At 43.8% G+C, this 22,399-nt stretch overlaps 1 protein-coding gene across 1 annotated transcript; it reads left to right on the plus strand.

Moving 5' to 3' along the window:
* The first annotated feature begins 523 nt into the window (after window positions 1-523).
* Window positions 524-1,045, plus strand: LOC126215007 (uncharacterized). Its single transcript, XM_049941632.1, has one exon. It carries the CDS (start codon window positions 524-526, stop codon window positions 1,043-1,045), a length of 522 nt encoding a protein of 173 aa, XP_049797589.1.
* Window positions 1,046-22,399: the final 21,354 nt, after the last annotated feature.

The following is a 22,399-nucleotide window of genomic DNA, read 5'->3' on the forward strand; positions in this document are numbered from 1 at the left end:
CGAGAAGAAATAATATTCATGCAACAGCCAGAAGGGTATAATGATGGCACAGAGTGAGTCTGCAAATTAAGGCGAAGTTTGTGTGGACTTCAGCAAGCCCCAAGATGTTTGAGTAAACGGTTTGGATCATTTCTCATGTCGGCAGGCTTCAAGGCAAGTGATGCAGATCCTTGTTAACGTATCAAAGAAGAATGTGGCTAGAAACTGTTACTTCGTCTTTATGTAGACGATGGGTTAGTTATGGCAAGTGATCAGCTGGATGCCAGAAAGTTTGTTGATGAGTTGAAGGCTGAACGTAAGATCTCATTGAAACCAGCATCATGTTTCCTTGGACTTGGGATAAAACGCTTTGATGATGGTGCAACCAAGATAATCCATGCAAAAAAGATTCTGGAGTATTTCAGTTTTCAAGAGTGCAAACCTGTCTCAATACCAATTGTCAAGAAACCAGATACATTGCCGGTAGGGGAAAGTTAGACTTCTCTGCATTCTTTCCTTCTACCTGTAAACAGTTGGAGCACTGATGTACCTGATGCTTGGAACGAGACCTGACCTGGCTTATAGTGTGAGCTTCCTGTCTCAAACTCTCGCCACAGCGTCAACAGAAGATGTAGTGCGACTAAAGCGAGTGCTAAGGTATTTAGCAGGCACATGTGACCTAGGCATAATCTATCGTCCAAAATTGTGCAGTGACATATTAGATTGCTACAGCGATGCAGACTTCGGAGGTTTCAACAAAACAGGACGGTCAACATCTGATGTACTTATTACACATGCAGATGGAGCTCTCTCCTGGCTCAGCCAAAGACAGGCAGTGACTGCAACATCTACAACAGAAGCAGAGCTGGTAGCTGCAACAGAAGCTGTGAAGGAGATTGTCTGTGTAGACTTTAGAGGGATGAGAAAGCTGAGTGAAGTTCCACTCCTTAAGGTTGACAATCTGGCAACAGTGAAACTCGCTCACAACCCAGAGTTCCATCATCGCACTAAACATATGAAAATAGAGTATTTCTTTGTCCGAGAAAAGGTATGGGAAGGAGAGTGAGGCATCCAACATATTTCAACTGAAGACCAATTAGCAGATATACTGACGAAGCCGCTGGCAAAACACACTGTTAGATATGTCATAAGATGGGTCTTTCATGTTGTGTTCCCTCTTGTTTTTTAATTAAACAAGGGAAGGTTACACTTCCATGTTTGTATTTAATTAAGTGGCAGACAAAAGGTGGCAGCACTTCTGCTCTAGTCTTTGGAGAGACAAGTAACAGAAACTAGGTCTTTGATGATCTGTCTTTGTGTGGCTGTACAGTGTGAAATAAACATAGTGTTCAGTGAAGTAGACAGATTCTTTTTAAACCTAAAACAAGTAAAAGCAACATGAATGTGATGTTTGATTACAAATATTCACTTTCCCGCATCACCACCAGCCAGTTGGATACATTTCTGCCAATGATGAAAAAGTATTCTGAAGCTGTCGCAGAAGTCGACACTGTTCCCGCAACCACTCTCACAGTTCTCTCAACGTCTTCATCAGAAGCATGATGTCCCCGCAGATAGTCTTTCATTATCGAGAACAGACGGAAGTCAGACGGTGTTAAATCTGGACTGTATGGAGGATGCCATACAGTGGTGCGATTCAGTCTCTCATGTTATGCTGAGGTGGCACGTGAAGTGTGGTGCATGTGAAGCAATAATGTAACCCACACATTCTTGTGAAATTCAGATTGTGCTTGCAATTTTTCTGCATGATACGACCATCGTCCTGAATCAGTCTATCAAAATTTTGCTTTTGAAACTCCGTGGTTGCTGTCACAAGACATCAAACTGTCATGCAGGTCAGATGTTCCCACCTCAGCATCTTTAAACTTACTCGCCCAATGACGCATGGCACTCACATCAACACAATCGCCATAAATTGCTTTCATTCTCTGATGAATCACCTTTGGGGTGACACCTTCGCCTGTCAAGAATTCAATGACTGCAAGTTGCTTAAATCGCATTGACCGATCGTCTGCATAGGGTTCCATGATTCACACTGTAACAACACAACCGTTCACTGCTGAGGTTTCACGCCAACTGGAGCTGTAGAGAAAAGGCTGTGGAACAAGCCAGTACCTGCCGCACACAAATACTGTCAACTGTTGAAGTGTTATGAAGGTAGAGGCATTACTTTTCAGTCAACCCTCGTACATGACATGGTAGTCTGAGCTAGGTTTCCGATTAATAATTATATCTACAGTGTTACCTGAACTGTGTGTGCAGCTACACAGTAACTTACTATTACTCCTGAGCTTTTAAGTCTCTCTGTAAGAGTGCTTAGATCACAAATTTGTAGTCTTACTATTTTCTTGTAAATTGTTATACACTCTACTGTGATTCAGTTGTGAATAGTTTCCTTTACGCGAGCAATTGTGCATAGAGAAATGTCACAAGCACTCTCAGTATGGTCGGTAATACAGGTTGTCTGTACACCTCCCACCCCCTTGTCTCAGGTACTACTATCACGAATGATGTATGGTTAATTATGAAGGACTTATTGTTATTTTCATGTATTCTTTTTAATTTAATGTGATTATACATAAGCTTACGGAGGGCCAGTTATTTGATATGATAGTTTGATACACACACTGCCATCACTTCATATTGTACTTCATAAATAATATAGTACTGCATCTGTGTTCCTTGATATGATTAAATAACATCTAACTTCAGTATGTTTACTGACAGAGCTGCTTATGACATGAGTATTTCGTGCCTTCTACATATGTTTTGGTTTGTACACCGCTTTTTAATTAAGTTTGCATGGCATATATAAATCATGTGCCCCCTGTACATATATTTGTCATTTGGGTGATTTTTAAAAACTCTTTTGTTGAAAAACGCTTTGTTATTGTCATACATTTTTACAAACTTACAATAGAACTTTTTTTACCTAACGTTATGTATTGTGCACATTCATGCTCTTTGTATGATCCTGGAACTGTTATCTTTCTCACTTCACATTTTACCTGTGTAGCTCACATGCAGTGTTTTGCTTTAGAAGTCGAAAATTGTATTCACTGTTTCATATATTTTCAATACGATGATGGTTAATCGTGTATGACGAAATGTGTGAATTCAGATGTGGTTGTAATTTTCTCGAAAGGAATGTCGATTTAGTAATCTTACTGGATCTCCTGTTCGGTTTCGATGCTGGTTTCCATTTGCTTCTGTTTCGCCATCTACACAAATGGTAAATGACAGACACAAGTCATAATAAAAAGTAACCTCTCACTATACTTACCTGTCTGAGAAAGGAATTTAGTTTAAGAAGCCAGTGTGTTCTCAGTTAAATTTTTCTGCTGTTACTGTCTTCATATGTCTTGCACGCACATTGTTAGTCACATATATATTAAAAAGTTCGTGTAAAATTAGTTTTTCATGTCAGTTCACATTCTGATAACTTGAATTTCTAGTATCCACTTGCAGTTTTAAAAGTAATTAATGCTAATTGGAGTTTGTGTGCTTGGAGATGGTTTCCTTATCCAGACTTTATCTCCAAAATATTTGTATTGCACAAATTTACCTTAGTTTAAATTTGTAATATTAGTATTCGAAATTTGTTCCCTTTGAAAGGAAATATAATTACTTCACATTGTCATTACTGAAGCTTTTAAACTCGTGTTCGTTCTTGCAAGCACTGTAAAACGTCTGTTGCAAATATTTGTACCAATCAGAGCTTCATTAAGTTCAGTTAGATGATGCAATGTCATGTTTTGCAATTCCAATATAGACGAAACGATATTTGCAGATAAACACTAAACGATGTAGAAAACTTTTATTGCCCTTCATGTAACTAACAGCTACTATTTACGTTATGTTTTCCATAATATGAAAATATTTAAGATGTTGTACCTCACTTGTGTAAAATTTTTCCTCAGCTAGATGTAAGTTGTCCTTCGTTACCTTTAAGGCAGTATATTATACCTTCTCTTATAAGTAAGTACATTACCGATTGACTGGTACATTGTCTTCGGTGTATCTTTGGCATATGTTAGAACAGATAACTAGAATTTGACTATGTACGTTGTTGCTAGTAGATGAGTTGCGGTTTGCGCATCAGAGTGTGGTTCTGAAGTAAAAATTCAGAATTTAATTCATAAAATTGTCTACTGTTAACATCGTTAAATGCTCTTCTGTTGCTACTTGATACAAAGCATACTATTATGCATATATGGCCATAAATGTGGAGTGAATGTGTGTGCCACATCTTGTGGGACATCGTACATACTGTAAACATGTCTTTAAATAATGGCCAATAATGAAAACTGTAATTAAGATTGTCCTATTTTTGAGTTCTGTATACAGCATAAGTTGCATATTACTGTGTTGGTATAATCATTCCATAGGTGCTTTATAATAGCATGGTAGTATAAACTGGCCAATAGCACACTAAATCAGTTGTAAAGATAGCTTGCAACGTTTCCTTTTATGCAGTATTTCAGGACTGTGGACTCACATATAACAAATGATGAAACATAAGTTGTAGATAGAAAAATTGTTAGCCCAGATGGTGCAACTACAGTGTAGAACGTGTTGACAAGCCTGTAAATCTAATTTTTTAATTAGAAAAACCCTTACTCTGTAAGTATTTGAGAAATTCCTGGGAACTTTAGAAAATGTTTTTACTCGGTTCTATAACCTATGCATTAAAGTGACAAAATATATTGTCTTGGTTGAAGTCAGTCGTTATCCAAACCTGCATGGGCTGTCATCATGACAATAAATTTCGCTATAAAGTGTTTCAATTGACAAAGACATACCAGCTCTAAAAGTCAGCTTTGTGCTGAACATGCAGTGTGTTACTGCTGAATGGTGCTTTCCTATAGCTACACATTGAATATATAAGTTAGTATTTTAGACAAAGATTCTAACATTTCAGTGGAACAATTTCAATTTTGTTATGAGGAATATTATCTTTTGTACCAGATCAAAAACAATGTGTAGTTATTTCCACTATTACTTAATGTGAGGAAGCTACTTCCATGTCAAGTAGCTTTAATTTTTAGCAAAGGAGTGACCCATGTGTAGCAGTTAAACATAGTTTTCAATGTCTCATTGAATGTTACTTGTAACAAGTTTCTGTGAAGTGTCTGCACATCCTGAAAATTACATTTATTGAATAAGCACTGTTGTCAGTGACAGTTTATTTACATGGATTGTAGAGTGTACTGTTCTATTCTAAGAATACAAGAACCTTCCTTCTCTTTGTGTCAGTCTTAGATGATCTAGTACTATGACACTGCTTCCGCTCACTTGCAGACTTCTGTTTTCCTTTCCTGTCGGCCTCTCTTGGCCAACTCTTGATTTTTCGACCCCGACGGTATTAGGTTGCGAGGCCTGAGGGTGTCTTTCATTTTCTTTTTCTAATCTTGCATTACAAGTGTTGAAGTCACCCCTCCTAGGAGTGCAAACCTGTAAGACAAAATGTGGTACTCCAAACTGTGGGTTATGTGACAATGCTGGTAATCTGTGCAACAATCTTAGTACTCACAAGCCCCAGATACGAAGGTTGATGAGATGGTGACAATAGGCCATAATGGGAGTGTAGACATTATTCGCCCTCGACTACTCTCATTGGAGAAAAATGTGACCTGCGGTTGGGGACATCTCTCTTCATCAAAACTGAAGTAGGTGAGACTTGTAAGCCACATAAAATGGTAACTGTTTCTGCTCTGTATCATCACCAAAAGAAGTAATTGGGAATAATGGGAACTGGGAACCCCATCTTGGAGCCATTGCTAAAGTGACAATCCTGGAGGGAGGCCAGCACTTACACACTGCACCGAGAGAAATGAACAAGGGAGGTTGGTGTTCCAAAATTACTGTGATGTTATGCACTGCGTTTGTCATTCCTGAGGGACAGAATTAAAGTAATGCTATTGGTGCTAAATGTGATGAGAAGACTGAAGTGAAAGTGACAAACCATTGTGGGGGACAGTTGCTGAATTGGAGGCACCAGTTTACTTCATCCCAAAACAGTTCAGTACACAGCCTCTCCAAAGATGCAGTGTTCCAGATTGTCAGTCACCCGAGACATAAGTCATATTTCTCCTAGTAGTGGTCACCAAATTCCAAATGACTATTAGTGCAGTCGTCTGTTTCTCAAGAAGATGGTTCTCTGCCTTTAACCGGAAGATGACATGTGCAGGAAGCTTAAGCGGCCTGAAGTTTGTTCATCTGCAGTCTTCTATTTGGGAGAAGGACATAAGCTGCCTGTATGCCAACATCGTTCCACAAGAGTTAAAACTGTGACAAATTAGCTCTACCTGCCAACCAGCCAGCACGTTTCTTCCCGTCGTGTAATTGTTTCATCTTTTCAGGAACATCCAGTATAAGAGCCAAGAAACCAAGCTACAAACGACGATTGCCTGTGACTACATGCTGATACTGAAATGCTTCCACATGTCACTCATAACACATCTCAGAATATTCAGCTGAATGCAGTCTTACATACCAGTGGACTACTGCTTTCGTCTAGCGTGGAAGCACAGCTTAGAATTAATATAGTGAGAGATCAGTTTTAGATGACCCATACCGATGTTCACAGGCGAATCAGCAAGATGAGGTAGTACTGTGGGTGTTCCATGAAAGGTCAAAGAACAGTGGTAGCTCTATGGATGGCTGTTCCGAAGTTGGCCTGACTCTGGATTTAATCAGCATATTCCTTTAGGGAGACAGGATAACCAGAAGAGTGCAATGTGTAGCGTGGCACAAGAAACTACCACATGTTTTCCAAGATCTGTGTAGACTTCGCAATGAACTACATTAACAAAAAGACCATCCAGAATTTTGGATGCGAGGTAACACGGTGCAAAGAAACAGGTTATCATAAGTAAACTGTGTCCAATTCACTTCCATTTACCGGTCTTCAGTGCAATATCAGCCACAGTTACCACAGGTGGTGTGATGTATTGCTATGACATCAGTCGTGACCAGGAGGATGACACAAATGTCTCATGAGAAGGGGCAGTTTTACTGGAAAAAACTGTAGATTCAGTTTCACTTACATTCTTCACAAGCTATTTATGTATGCGCTTTTCCTGCAGCTTTGCTGTTTCCTTTTTCTTATCGATTGTATTTAATCATAGAATATTGTGTACATAAATGTTACCTGAGCATTATTCTCTGCCTCTGTTCTGCAACAATTGTGCAGCAGATAGCCTGTGGAAGACCCCCAACTGACACAGGTGATGAAATGTGTATTAGACTAAAGTACGAGAACTTTTGTTGTATGTAATGTGTGTATTGTATGTATATCAATATTCAAATGAATGCACTGGGTATGAGGTAAATTGGCAGCTATAACGTAACAATACCTATGAATATTTTGCAGATAATAGGTGGCAGAATGCCACGATTTTCGAATTAAATGTACCGAAAGTAATTGAGCACTATTTTGGCAATTTGCTTTCATAGTCAGAAACGCTAAACCAGTTTGTTGCTCATCTCATGTTCAGTGCTCAGAAATACATAAAATTTAGTTGTATTTGGTAGTGAACCCCACTGAAGCACACAAAGCTGTTAAAATTTTTGTTACTGTGCAGCTCCCCGGTGTGGTCATTTCACACCAAAATGAATTTTATGCAATCTGTGCAGAAGAACTTTGATTTTTGTGTGTATGCATTCTGGTACTAAGTTTTCAATTGTCATATTTGTGAGGCCAGTGATAGGCTTCACAGATAATAAAGCTAGTCGAATAATGACGTTTCTTTAATGCAGTAATTTATGACTGCAGAGCTCCTAAGCAATACTTACTTATAACGTGAAAATTAAGAGACTTGTATAAAATTCTGTCAGTGCAGTTACGTGCTAAGTTTTTTAATGACAGTAATTGTATCCCGGAATTTAAACTTAATCTGCTGTAATGCACTTGTTAGTTGTGGCACTATAGTCAAGCGACTTGCTATAGTACTGCCAAGCTATACAAGTTGTAGTTTCGTGTTAATACCTAAGTTACATTGAAGTATACTGAGAACCACTTTTGATAAATTGAGACTGATAATTTGGCTGGAGGTGATGCGAACTGACTTCGTCTCCTCGCCACCCCAAGCAAGATAAAGTCTACAGTTTGCTCTCGCTATTGTCCCCTGTGTGCAGGGTGTTCCACAATTCCTAACACAGGCCTTCGCAGGTTGTAGAGGAGACTTCGTACATTTCTGGACATGAGCTCCTTATCAAAACTTCATTTACTGAGCATCTCCAAGCCTGTGACAGGAATCGTGAAATGCCCTGCATTTATTAGTGATGGGATTGATGACAAATGTTTTGCATAGATGTCTGAGCCTAAGTAATACAGTGTCTTGTATATCTAGTTTTGAAACACCTGCTACTATGTAGCAAGTGGAATTACGTGCAATTATTACACATAAAATTACGAGGTTAACGTCTAATCCATCTGTTTCTTCCAATGTTGTCAGTTGGGTTCTTTGGATGTTTGTTGTTCCTTGGAAGTTTGATGTTTGTTAAAGAAGACTGAAGCAAAGCTTGTTAGTTTTTCGACGAACAACTGAGTGCAATAATAGAAATACCTTGTTAATCTGTGATGCCCATACAATTGTCTGTTCAGGTTTCACTGTAGAAATATTACCGAAGTCTGTAAAATTTATAGCTAACTGAATTAAACCATTAACTTTACGGATTATGGATGTGAACAAAACATAGTTTCTTCATAGTAGTATTCACACTCGGATGTTTATGAACGAGGTAATGTATTATGCAAATATTGGTTTGCAAGATACTTCAATTCTCTTACAAATAACAAAGTAGTTTGTTTAAAGTTACTACTAAGGTGGCGTATGTAATTTCGAATGCAAACGTTCTACTGCAGTGGTATTACCATGATTGTGTAATGTATTTGAAAATTCTGTACCAGTAAATCCTGATAGTCTAAAGATCTCCACACATGAGAGTATCGGACTCATTGCTCTGTAAATTGTGTTAATTGACTTGAAGCATGTAATCAAGAAAAAGTTCAGGAAAGGTTTGAAGTTGAACGTAAAGTTTGATGGAAGTCGGTAAGCGCTCTTTGGCCAACACAGGATGGATGAAGTCCAGGTATACGCACACAATCTACGCAGAGTCGAAAAGCACTCGGTTCCTCAAGTTCCTAACGATTTTTCTTATTCCCTTGAACTTCCACTATACTGCGCATCTTACTGAGTAAATTCTGGCACTCTAAATTTCTGAATTTGGCAAACCGGTGAAATAATAATTGTAAGACTTTTGTTGTCCTTGGAAGCTGTGACGTAGGCAACCTGAAACCGGTAACAGGCTCTGGGATGGTTTAGTGTCACTATCTCACTGGGACATGGAAGGCAGAATTGAATACAAGTTACTGGAACAGTTATTACAATCGTTGGTGCGAAAGTATTCACATAAGAATGCAAAGTTAGGTTTACAGTATTAAGACTGCCTGCATAGTGACTCTCATATATTGTCTTGAGTTAATGTCACTGTGTTTTCACTTGTGTTACTTCCATGTTCTTATAAGACCAGCTACTGGCTACATATGTTCCCACCCTAGGTATATGTATTCATGTAAGAGGGTGTCTCCTCTACGCAGATGTTTTAGTAGTACACCAGCAGTGTAAAAATACTCTCCTGAGCACAAAAAGATGAATATGTTCCTGTGTAGAACAATGACAGAAAAGTGGGAATCAGCAGCTCAATCTCATTCTGCTTTCTTCACCAAAACTTTGGTATATGAACGTACGCTGTTGTAACGAGGAACGTTCTGCATCCTTTCACCCAATCTCTTTACAGTTAAGTATCACTACTCCGCTAGAACAGGGGAAAAAAACGTGACTATAGTGGATGTGGAAACAGGAAATCCCCCCCACGCATGAAAATGGCGACGATGACGGGAGAACATCTAGGCTCCACTGACTCACTCGCTGCAGCTATCTCCACTTTTATCTCTACCACTGCCACTGATGCCTCTGTTCCAGTGTCTCCCTGCGAATATGTTCTTCCTTAATTCACTTCCATGCAGTCACACCCAATGGACAGCATGTGGCTAAAAGGTGCCCTCTCCATTGTGCCCAGTCGATACTCCACATGTCTCAGCGATATAGTATTGTGGGTAGGCTCAGTGTATTGTATATCTGAATCGTGAACGGTCTTGACACAGTTGACAGTTGTATTGGGCTGTAGGAGGATTGGTTTCCTGAATGGGAAGGGTTCCCACTGAGAAACTCTGGCTTCTGTGGTATATGCTGTCATAGATCTTCGTGAAATCGACAAATTCTATAGTTCCTTACTGTGTCTTCTGTTTCTCAGCGAATTGTCAGAGAACGGAGATACTGTTCAACGCCCTGGCTGGAAACCTCCCTGAATTCACCAATTACTGTCAAGAGTTCAGTTCTTTATAGGAGGCAGTTAGACAGGACCACTTACCTTCACTAATCGAGGTCACTCATAGATAAAACACAAATTTATCATCCTCGTTTATGGACTGCATAGATCAGCAGCGTTTTCCTTTCTGGTATATCTTCTTTGGTCCTTCAAATTATCTGCTGGTGTGGTCTGCTGCAAGTTTCTCACCTCCTGTCGGGATCATCTTGACGTGTATTCCGTTTCCACCTGGGCTTTCCTCCTTAAGCTATTTGATTTGTTAGCGTACCATCCTATGTGTGTGTGTGTGTGGGGGGGGGGGGGGGTGTTCGGACACATAAGTGGTCAGACTTGAAACCGAAGTACAGTTCTTTTTCATCAGTTGGAGGCGGTAGAAGTACTCCTTCCATCTTCTGGCGATTTTACTCTATTTGCACCGATTTTTTTTACTTTGTAGCCCGTGACCCTCCAATAAAACCCTTCACCGTTATAAACATTGTGACCTTGTTTGCTCTAGTGTTTTTCTGCCTCCAGGTGATGTCTTTCACATACTTCCTCTTTGTTCTTGTCAGAGTTGATAGGGTAGCTCTTCAAACCACCTCAAATCGTGCTTAATCCCGCACAAAATTTGTCTCGAGCAACCATCTTCTCATGGTTTTGTCTCTTACAAGCTTTAATGCCCTCTGAACAATCATTGCACACAAATGTCTGGTCACGTTATTGGGAAACGTTCTGTTGCTGGCTTAGCTGGTGACGTCAGGGAGAAGTAGTAAGATGAAGCTATATGTGTTATTGGAGCGTTAGCCGAAGTCGCGAGGTTTTTACGTTCTTTTTCTGCAAACATTTTAGCTACTTAGTGATAAAAAACTGGCCGGCCGGTGTGGCCGTGCGGTTCTAGGCGCTTCAGTCTGGAACCGCGTGACCGCTACGGTCGCAGGTTCGAATCCTGCCTCGGGCATGGATGTGACTGATGTCCTTAGGTTAGTTAGGTTTAAGTAGTTCTAAGTTCTAGGGGACTGATGACCTTAGAAGTTAAGTCCCATAGTGCTCAGAGCCATTTTTTGATGGAAAACTTAATTACGACTTCTAAGTAATAGAAACAAAATTGTGAACGCTGATAATGGAAGCCTTGTGAAAGTGGATGCTTTTGGTCCACCCACTTATAGTGGCGATATGTACAACTAAGAGATACTATTTTCCCTGCTCCCTGCAGTATCATTAAACTCGCTCAAAACTAAGTAACTGTGAAATTTTAGCAAATCGGTACGTACTACATCGTCGACTGTCATGTGCTACTATCCAAAACACAATAAAACTATTCTAGGCAAAACGTACAGCTGATTTCCTCTTCAGAACACCCTTACCTGTGGTGGTGCATCCAGCGAACACTCGGTGGCGCAAAGGATAGTGCACCTGACTCCAAAAATAGGGTCACATTTTCGAATTTAGAACAGGTCACATATTTTTAACAGCTTTACACGAAATACGGAAACAGCGTTATCAAGAACTGATTGTAGTAGTTCTTTAGATTGTGGGATATATATAGCTGCAAATTAGTCAGAGAAATGCACAACGGAGGATACATGCATTTACTTCGCGAACAAACAGTTCACTTTCCTGCAAAGCGTTGCTGGTAGTGAAGATCTCCATACGTCCACAATAAGACGTATCTGCCGATGAGCCTCTAAAACTTGCTGACACAAACTCCAGGACTGTATAGTTTGAGAATGTAAAGTAACGTTAGCGTCTGAAGCGGATTTAATTCATCTTTATGTGCGATGACGAAATTACAAAACTTTAAACAACGAACACCCTAACTGGATAGTACGAAGATAAAAACTTTATTTCCAATAAACTAGAAAATGTCTATATGAACGTAATGTGTGTGAACAGCGATTGCAAATGTAAGCGTACGTAAACGGCAAGGAAAAAACTATATTCTGCTCGTGCTCGGTGTGGTGAAGCTCTGGAATTGTGATACGGTTCTGATACGTGAGCCGAATCGTTTCACAAATCAAAATGTTCGTTCGGGCTAGCTTCGAACCAGCGGTCTGCGAAACCCACCTTTTAAAATTAGATGGTGTACCGCCCTAACAATTGAGCTACCGAATAATTGAGGTGTAGTTCGGTAAAACGATAATTGTCATTAGAAGTTTAATCTCGTTCAATGACGCTATCCTTAGTTGTGACAATGGGGAGTATATGTCGGAGATGCGTTAACTTCATAGTGAACGCACTTGCAGTTACTTTAGTAAACTTGTGCGTCGCCATGTTGGCAATTTGGCGGTACAGTGCAACCACATTTTACGCAACTTGTTCTCTGAAGCCCTGAAAAAGTCTGTTACTCCCCACCATTTGTAACCCACTTTCTGAAACGTCAATTCCAAAACGAGACGTCACCCCACATATGCATTAGAGGCTGATGGTGCAGCGAGCTAGCCAGTGACGTCACAGGCATCACATGACTCGAGTGTTTTTGTGGGCTGTTACAAAAAATTCTGAGACTTAAGAGGAAAGAAAGCATGTTAGTAGCATAAAATGTCAATCATTCAAGGCGATTTGCCGAAATCGGCTAAATATCCTATTCCATGGCATATTAACAAAAATACGTTCACTAACAATGCTACAAACACACGGACGTTGGTTGCGCGTCCGTCTTAACAAATGCTGGGAACTTGCCATGTTCCACGTAAAAGTCGGTACGGGTTGTTATCGTCCAACTTTTCTGAAATTTTATTTCTATTGTTTTGTCATTGTACATAAAAATCAAGAGGGTACGCGTTAAAAACAAACGACATGAATCTATTCGGACACCCTAATAGACAGTTTCAGCAGAGTTGTAACTAACCGATTACTACGGGTTATTACGTTATTATTGGGAATGTAAATGCTTATTGCTTGTGAAGTTAACTTGAGAAGATTAGGGTCGCCACCGACTCTAACCATTCAACTAATCGAGGGTTTGGTCGAGTCGGAAAATAAATTAATTTGATCACAGACCAAAAACTCACAAAAATGCATACGTTGTGAGGTCGCTCATAGCGGATACGATGTAATTAATAGTATTGCCCGTGCACTGTTCACGACAATCAAACTTTTAAAATAAGATAGAAAATGCATGAACACTGCATAAGATCAGCTTCCAGCAACACACCTGAAAATAAGACTTAACATAAAGAATTTGTTATGAAATACAAGGGGAGGCTAATCACTGGACCTGTACATAAGGAAACTCATTGGATGTGCTAACGGGAAAGCTACGAGGTGAGTGGCTTAGGTGGAAAAACGTAATCTCGGAACACAAGAGAAAATTGTAGATAAAATCATTTATTCCTAAGATAAGGATGTGAGGCAGCTACACGATTACTGATAACACATGGTTTGTGGAGACACAATTTCTAGGTATAGTGCCAAATTCCAACAATATCACATCACACAATCATGTTAACATTATCTAAAACATGCGATCGGACAGTTAGTGATGCCGGTAGCCCAACAACTATAATGTTCTACCACGTGGTTGGCTCCCCACGGACGAAAGACACACAAAGCAAGGAAAATTTACGAGAAGGCAAAGCTCTAAATATTTAGAAAGGTGAAAGCTTATGCAGGCACAGCTGAAGGCAGACAGACATTCATACAGAAGCGAGTGCTCACTTCTTATCCACACCTTTGTGTGGCGCTCTTCCGGCGGATCCAAGTCTGCTACAGAAATTTGCTAAAAGAAAAATCTGCCAAAGTTTCGCATTCCTTGCTGCGACAAGGCAAAGCAATCTTCCAGATTTAAAAAGAGAGACCAAAAGCTAACAGCTCTCCCCTCGCCAAGTAACAACGCTCCACGCGGTCAGTCTAACTCGCCCTTCTTCGACTGGAGCACAGCTGTGGACGCTTCCCGTACCGGCGGCAGACTGCCCCTTTTTCCTCTCCAGCCTCCTCCACGCTCCGCGTGGACCGGAAAGCCCAAAGAAGACATTTCCGCCACCAACCTAACGCAGGTGGATTTCACACAAGTAGCGCAAACCTCTTTGCCTACTTGACGATACGAGAGTTGGCCATTCTGTACAACTGCTGCTGAATCTGTACGACTATCGCAGACTTTCTGCAGCAGACTACGCCACCGTCTAGCAACGTGACACACAACCACATTCATTCAATCACGCCACTATGAGAGTAAAGAGAAAAGAGAAACAAGGAAAAGAAAGAAATTACTTGTGAAATTGGGCTACCGGACTAATGAAAGGTGGCTACAGGACCCTTTCAGAGTCTACAACCGTCTGCCCATTTATGCCGTCCCATTACAACTCCATAATTCTCATACGAACATTACAGTACCGTAAAGGCGTTGCTCAAATGAAGGCCTAAAGTAACATAATCTGACAACCATGGTCAACTTAGTAAACCAATTGTTACTTAAGAGTTCTGTCTTAGGCGTACTGCAAGTTGAAAAGCTCTTCAAAACATACGCCTTTCGCTTTTATTAGCAGAGCATAAAAATTGGAAATATTGTAACTAAGTAGATTTATTTTGAAGGAAAACCGTCACACTGAAAGAACGAAAAATATCTCATTCTAGACGTTTCTGTGAACGTGATGACAGCTGCTTCTCTTTCATATTAGCCGATCCAGTTTCCTCCACTTGTTTGTTGTGGAGACTTTTTTTCCGGACATCGCGCATGGTTTCCATTAACACCAGACTACGTGATTTGGAACTTTGTCATAGCTTACAAAGTCTGTGTGGATGTTCATCTTCAGCAATCAATTCATTGTCTTTTCATTTGCATTCCTCTGGTTTAGAGATAGTGCCAGTGACAGCGTTCTTAAAAAATGTTTGAAAGTGTATAAAGTTAGACGTGTTGCCTACTTCAGTTCCACATTTCTGGAGTGTTCCATAGGTTATACTCCTGTCTAGTCAATGACCTTTCAGTATTCAGTGCTCTTAAGGCACAAAACAGAAATAACTGTTCGTTATTTATTGTATTTAATTTGCAGTTGGTGGACCTAAGTATTGGAAGTAAATACGCTCTGGTTCTAATAGTTACAGAAACGGCAGTAAGACTCGGGGACACACAGTTCTGATACTCCGGCTCACGCCAACGGCGTCTCAAGACGCACGCTGTTGACCACTTCTGGCGTGTATTCTGTTTCCACCTGGGCTTTCCTTCTTAAGCTATTCGATTTGTTTGCATACCATCCTATGTGGGGAAGGGGGGGGGGGGTGTTTCGGACACTGAAGTGGTCAGACTTGAAAAAGAACTGTACTTTGGTTTCATCAGTTGGAGGCGGTAGAAGTACTCCTTTCATCTTCTGGCGACTTCACACTGTATTTGCACCGATTTGCATTAGCTGGCATTCTTCGTGCTGGTACTGTAACTGAACCTTAGCAACAACACAGAACACGTTCGGCAACTGCGACATAGTTACTTCCTGGTTGGCGCAGAGGTATACTACTAAACTAATTTGATTTCACGTGTCGTATCATTGAAAATTTTTCACGATTTTCAATACATGGCTTCGAAGGCAGGAAGGTCATTCCACGTGGAAATTGGAACTAATCTCACCTTGCACATTGCAGTTCACCTGTCCTAGCCACCACTACGGCAATACGTTACAGCCCCCCTGCGGGTCCGGGGATTAGAATAGGCCCGAGGTATTCCTGCCTGTCGCAAGAGGCGACTAAAAGGAGTCCCTCCCCCTCAAGGGGGTAGTTAGCGCCTGCGTCCGGAGACGGACGGTTCCACGACCTCTATTTGCGGTCATTTTGCTTTTTCACTTCTCGTTTCTTCCTTCCTTTGGTTGGTTCCTTTCTTTGCTCTTCTCCACCTCACTGTCTTCCTTACACTTTCCCCTGCAAAATCTCCTAGCCTTCTCATTGCCTTCTTCTCCTTGCCTTCTCTGGTCTCCGCCTCGGCGTTTGAGACAGTCTGTCCTCTCTCTCTTCCTTTTCCTCTTCTTCCTTCCTCCCTGTGCGCGCCTGAAGGCCAACCCACGCGTTCGCACGCGTAGCGGGTGACGGGGTAACGCGTAATTCCCCGCCCTGGGTAGACAAGTAAGGCACGCACGTAACCCCTGGTAAAGGCCAGGCCCAGGGAGGGGTGATTGCCTGAGCTGATACCTTCTGACCATGCCGATTGGTCCCTCCGTCTGTTTCTCGGGAGGTGTGACCTGAGGTGTAAACATTCACCTAAGGCGGGAGTGCCCTCTGAGAGGGTCCCCACAAGGAAGGAGCGCGCCATCGGAGACGCTGGCAATCATGGGGGATTCCTCCGCAATGGATTCTACTCCATCGCTTTCGACTTCGACCCACAAACGGAAACGTGACCAGCCAACAGTGACAAAAATACTACCGCCTGCCCCACAGTTCCTCGTAGTTTCTCGATCTGAGGACGGAAAGGATTTTTCCTCTGTCAACCCTTTCGTTATCCAGAAGGGCGTAGATGCCATAGCCGGATCTGTCAAATCTTGTACCAGGTTGCGTAACGGTACCTTATTACTCGAAACTGAGAGCGCCTTTCAGGCACAAAAACTGCTTCGGGCCACACTCCTGTACACGTTCCCTGACCGGTTGGAGGCTCACCGAACTTTGAATTCGTCTCGTGGTGTGGTCTATACTAGATCCCTCGACGGCTTGACTGACGAGGAGATTCAATCTTTCCTCGCTGAGCAGGGCGTGACGGCTGTCCATAGGGTCGTGAAAAAGGTCAACAATGACCTTGTACCGACCCGGACACTTTCCTTTACCTTTGATAGTGTTAAGCTGCCATCGCGCATCAAGGCGGGCTACGAGGTTATTTCTGTTCGCCCCTATGTCCCGACACCTACGCGCTGCTACCAGTGTCAGCGTTTCAATCACACTCGACAGTCTTGTTCCAATGCGGCTAAATGTCACTTGTGGCAGGGATGCCCATGCGGGTGACTGTCCACCTCCGTCTCCTCGTTGTGTGAACTGTTAGGGTGACCATGCCGCATCCTCCTGCGACTGTCCTGTCTATAAGGAAGAACGCTGTATCCAAGAAATTCGGGTCAAAGAGAAAGTGTCTACCTCGGCTGCTCGCAAGCTATTGGCTAGTAGGAAGCCCACGCTGCTCCCAGCGGGGAAATACAGTACTGTCCTCGCCTCTACTCGGACTACCAGGGAGGTGGCAACCCAGACATGCGATCTGACCTTCAGCACCACGGTCGTCCGTTCGGCCAGTGCTAAGATCGCGCGGTCGACGTCTCCTCTTCCTCCCATCACCCCACAGGCACCAGTCCCTTCATCAGCTTCTGCTAAGACGAAGACCCAGAAGTCAGATGCACGGGCCTTCAAGAAGGAACCGTCCCGTGCAGACTTCCTACGTACCTCGACCTCCCAGCCTTCGACCGGTACTTCCACCAAACGACCTTCCAAGAAGGTTCATAGGAAGCACAGTTCTCCTTCTCCGCCACGGCGCATTTCTTCTCCTGCGCCACCCAGCGGTTGCCGCCCCAGGCCGTCATCCGTTTCGCCTGGCCGCACCGCTGGTAGCCGAACATCTGGCCGTTCACCGGCGGAGGAAGCTCCCCCTCCCGGCCATCTTCCCAAGATGGCCGATGAACCTATAGACCCAATGGACGATGACTGTCCGCCTACTGATAGCGGTGGCAGTGCTCGCTCGAAGCCAGGCCCTCAGCGGCCTTCGAGGTGACCCCTTCTTTCATCTTCCTTTTTTCTTACGATGGCACTTATTCACTGGAATATTCGCAGCATTCGCTCCAACCGAGAGGACTTGACGTTGCTGCTCCGCTTGCACCGTCCGCTCGTCGTAGCCCTCCAGGATCAAATTGCCTTGGCACACTACACCTCCGTGCGTTTTGACTTACCCCCTGTGATAGGTATTCCGGCCCATGGAGGGGTTATGTTGCTGGTCCGGGATATTTACTACGATCCCATCAGATTGCACACCGGCCTGCAGGCAGTTGCCATCTGAATTACTCTCCCCACTTTTACATTTTCCATTTGTACCGTTTACACTCCATCGTCATCTGCCGTTACCAGGGCAGACATGATGCAACTAATTGCTCAGCTACCTGTGCACCATTTTTGTTAACTGGAGACTTCAATGCCCACCATCCCCTTTGGGGCTCTCCAGCATCCTGCCCGAGGGGCTCCCTGTTAGCAGACATTTTCAACCAGCTCAGTCTTGTCTGCCTCAATACTGGCGCCCCTACTTTTCTTTCGGACACATCTCACACCTATTCCCATTTAGACCTTTCTATATGTACTCCCCAACTTGCACGCCGGTTTGAGTGGTATGCACTTTCTGATACATATACGAGCGACCACTTCCCGTGTGTTATCCATCTCCTGCAGCATACCCCCTCTCCGTGCTCATCTAGTTGGAACATTTCCAAAGCAGACTGGGGGCTCTTCTCTTCCAGGGCGACCTTTCAGGATCAAACATTCACAAGCTGCGTTAGTCAGGTCGCACACCTCACGGAAGTCCTTCTCACTGCTGCTGAATATTCCATCCCTCACCCTACTTCTTCTCCACGTCGCGTACCGGTCCCCTGGTGGACCGCGGCATGTAGAGACGCTTTACGTGCTCGTCGACGTGCTTTACGCACCTTCAAACGCCAGCCTACAGTGGCGAATTGTATCAATTATAAGCGATTACGTGCGCAGTGTCGTCGTATTATTAAAGAAAGCAAGAAAGCCAGCTGGGTTGCTTTCACAACCACCTTCAACAGTTTTACTCCTTCTGTTGTCTGGGGTAGCCTGCGCCGGCTATCTGGCACTAAGGTCCACTCACCAGTTTCTGGCTTGACGGTCGCGAATGACGTCCTTGTGGCCCCTGAGGCTGTCTCCAATGCCTTCGGCCGCTTTTTCGCAGAGGTTTCGAGCTCCGCTCATTACCACCCTGCCTTCCTCCCCCGCAAACAGGCAGACGAGGCTAGGCCACCTAACTTCCGCTCCTCGAATCGTGAAAGTTATAATGCCCCATTCACCATGCGGGAACTCGAAAACGCACTTGGCCGATCACGGTCCTCCGCTCCAGGGCCTGATTCTATTCATATTCAGATGCTGAAGAACCTTTCTCCTGCGGGTAAAGATTTTCTTCTTCGTACTTACAATCTTCATCTGGATTGAGGGACATGTTCCCGCATGCTGGCGCGAGTCTATTGTTGTCCCGATTCCTAAGCCGGGGAAGGACAAGCACTTGCCTTCCAGTTATCGACCCATCTCGCTTACCAGCTGTGTCTGTAAAGTGATGGAGCGAATGGTTAACTCTCGACTGGTTTGGCTGCTCGAGTCTCGACGCCTCCTTACCAATGTACAATGTGGATTTCGTAGGCGCCGGTCTGCTGTTGACCATCTGGTTACCTTGTCGACCTTCATTATGAATAACTTCTTGCGGAAGCGCCCGACCGCGGCTGTGTTCTTTGATTTGGAGAAGGCTTACGACACCTGTTGGAGGGCGGGCGTTCTCCGCACCATGCATACATGGGGCCTTCGCGGTCGCCTCCCTCTTTTTATTCGTTCCTTTTTAATGGATCGACAGTTCAGGGTACGTGTGGGTTCTGTCCTGTCAGACACCTTTCGCCAGGAGAATGGGGTGCCACAGGGCTCAGTTTTGAGCGTCGCTCTCTTCGCCATAGCGATCAATCCAATAATGGATTGCCTCCCAGCTGATGTATCAGGCTCCCTTTTCGTGGACGATTTTACCATCTACTGCAGCGCGCAGTGTACATGTTTCCTGGAGCGCTGTCTTCAGCGTTCTCTTGACCGTCTTTACTCCTGGAGTGTCGCCAATGGCTTTCGTTTTTCTGCCGAGAAGACGGTCTGTATTAACTTCTGGCGCTACAAAGAGTTTCTCCCACCGTCCTTAAGACTCGGTCCCGTTGCTCTCCCATTCGTGGAGACAACAAAATTTTTAGGTCTTACATTTGACAGGAAACTTAGTTGGTCTCCACATGTGTCATATTTGGCTGCCCGTTGTACCCGTTCTCTCAATGTCCTCCGTGTTCTCAGTGGTATGTCGTGGGGAGCGGATCGAACCGTCCTACTTCGCCTATATCGGTCGATCGTCCGCTCCAAGCTGGATTATGGGAGCTTCGTATACTCCTCTGCACGGCCATCCATCTTACGCCGCCTCAACTCCATACAACATCGGGGTTTACGACTTGCGATCGGAGCGTTCTATACTAGTCCCGTCGAGAGTCTTCATGCTGACGCTGGTGAGTTGCCACTCACCTACCGGCGCGATATACTGCTTTGTCGGTATGCCTGTCGGCTACTGGCAATGCCCGACCACCCGTCTTATCGTTCCTTTTTTGATGACTCTCTCGACAGTCAATACGGGTTGTATGTCTCTGCCCTGCTACCCCCTGGAGTTCGCTTTCGTCGCCTCCTTCAACACCTTCATTTTTCACTCCCTGCAACCTTTCGAGTGGGCGAGAGCCACACGCCACCTTGGCTCCAGGCTCAGGTTCGCGTCCACCTTGACCTCTGCTCGCTCCCGAAGGAGGTTACCCCCGGTTCGGTCTACCACTCCCGTTTTGTCGAACTTCGTTCGAAGTTCATTAATATGACCTTCATTTATACAGATGGCTCTAAGACCACTGACGGGGTCGGGTGTTCTTTTATTGTCGGGGCACAGTTTCAAATACTGGCTACATGGCCATTGTTCGGTCTTCACAGCTGAGCTCTTTGCCCTCTACCAGGCTGTTCTTTACATCTGCCGCCACCGAAATTCTGGATATATCATCTGCTCCGATTCCCTGAGCGCTATCCAGAGCCTCAGTGATCCGTACCCGGTTCACCCTTTCGTGCACCGGATCCAACGCTCTCTTCAGCAGCTGGTGGACGTCGGTTCTCCGGTTAGCTTTATGTGGGTTCCTGGCCATGTCGGAATCCCTGGGAACGAAGCTGCAGATGCCGCGGCCAAGGCTGCGGTCCTCCAGCCTCGGACAGCTTCTTGTTGTGTCCCTTCATCAGATTGTAGCAGGGTCATTTGTCGGCGCATTTTATCGCTGTGGCATGCCGATTGGGCTGCACAACAAGCTTCGGGCCTCGAAACCTCTTCCCGCGGCTTGGACGTCCTCACGCCCTTCTCGGCGGGAGGAGGTCGTTTTGACCCGGTTACGAATTGGACACTGCCGGTTTAGCCATCGCCATCTGCTGACGGCTGCGCCGGCGCCGTTCTGCCCATGTGGGCAATTGCTGACGGTCCGCCACATTTTAACGTCCTGTCCGGATTTTAACACACTGCGTCTTGATCTTGGCCTGCCATGTACTGTAGAAGCCATTTTAGCGGATGACCCACGAGCAGCTGCTCGCGTTGTTCATTTTATCAATTTGACAACCCTCTCAAAGGACGTTTGATTATGCTGTTTCCTTTTTTAATCCTATGCCTGTCAGTCTGCCTTTTATCGTGTTTTCCGTTTCGTTGCTGTTTTAAACTTGTGACTCGCGGTGGATTCCTAACGTAGTCTGGGCGCTAATGACCGTTGAAGTTGTGCGCCCTAAAACCACAAAAAAAAAAAAAATACGTTACAGACTATTACTGTGCGTCTGCAGTATTACGTGACAGAACAACGAGCCAAACCTAAAATCAGTAAGGATATCGTAAGGAAACGTCCACATCAAATATTTTATTCCTACTTCTAGTACCTCACAGTGTAAGGGCACAACAGGTACAGCCTCATTCTGCTTCTGTCATCACTTTGGATGTCGTTGTAACATTCAGTGTACTTAAGATTCCATGAAATACTGCAATATCGGTTCATCTTATCCTAATAATAGCACAATGGAGTGTTACATTAGCATTCCTTCGTTTATTTCTACGTACGCACGTCTTACACACGCAAACCGCGATTTACATTGTTGGGAAAAGCTTTCCTTACATTTTACGGCATTTTCTGCACAGCTATGTAGAATTATTTCGCGATTCAAATGGGAACGAAACATCACACGGACTGGCAGTTGGAAAAAGTTCTAGCAGAAATAGAGGGGTATGAAGTTGAAGATGAAGCTAAAAATTGATTATTCCACCCAATGAAGATAAAAT

This window comes from Schistocerca nitens, chromosome 12, assembly GCF_023898315.1.
Source record: "Schistocerca nitens isolate TAMUIC-IGC-003100 chromosome 12, iqSchNite1.1, whole genome shotgun sequence".
NCBI classification, from domain to species: domain Eukaryota; kingdom Metazoa; phylum Arthropoda; class Insecta; order Orthoptera; family Acrididae; genus Schistocerca; species Schistocerca nitens.

Bases quoted from the DNA above. Each gene is read 5' to 3' on its own strand.
- LOC126215007 (XM_049941632.1), top strand. From the start codon at position 524: ATGTACCTGATGCTTGGAACGAGACCTGACCTGGCTTATAGTGTGAGC.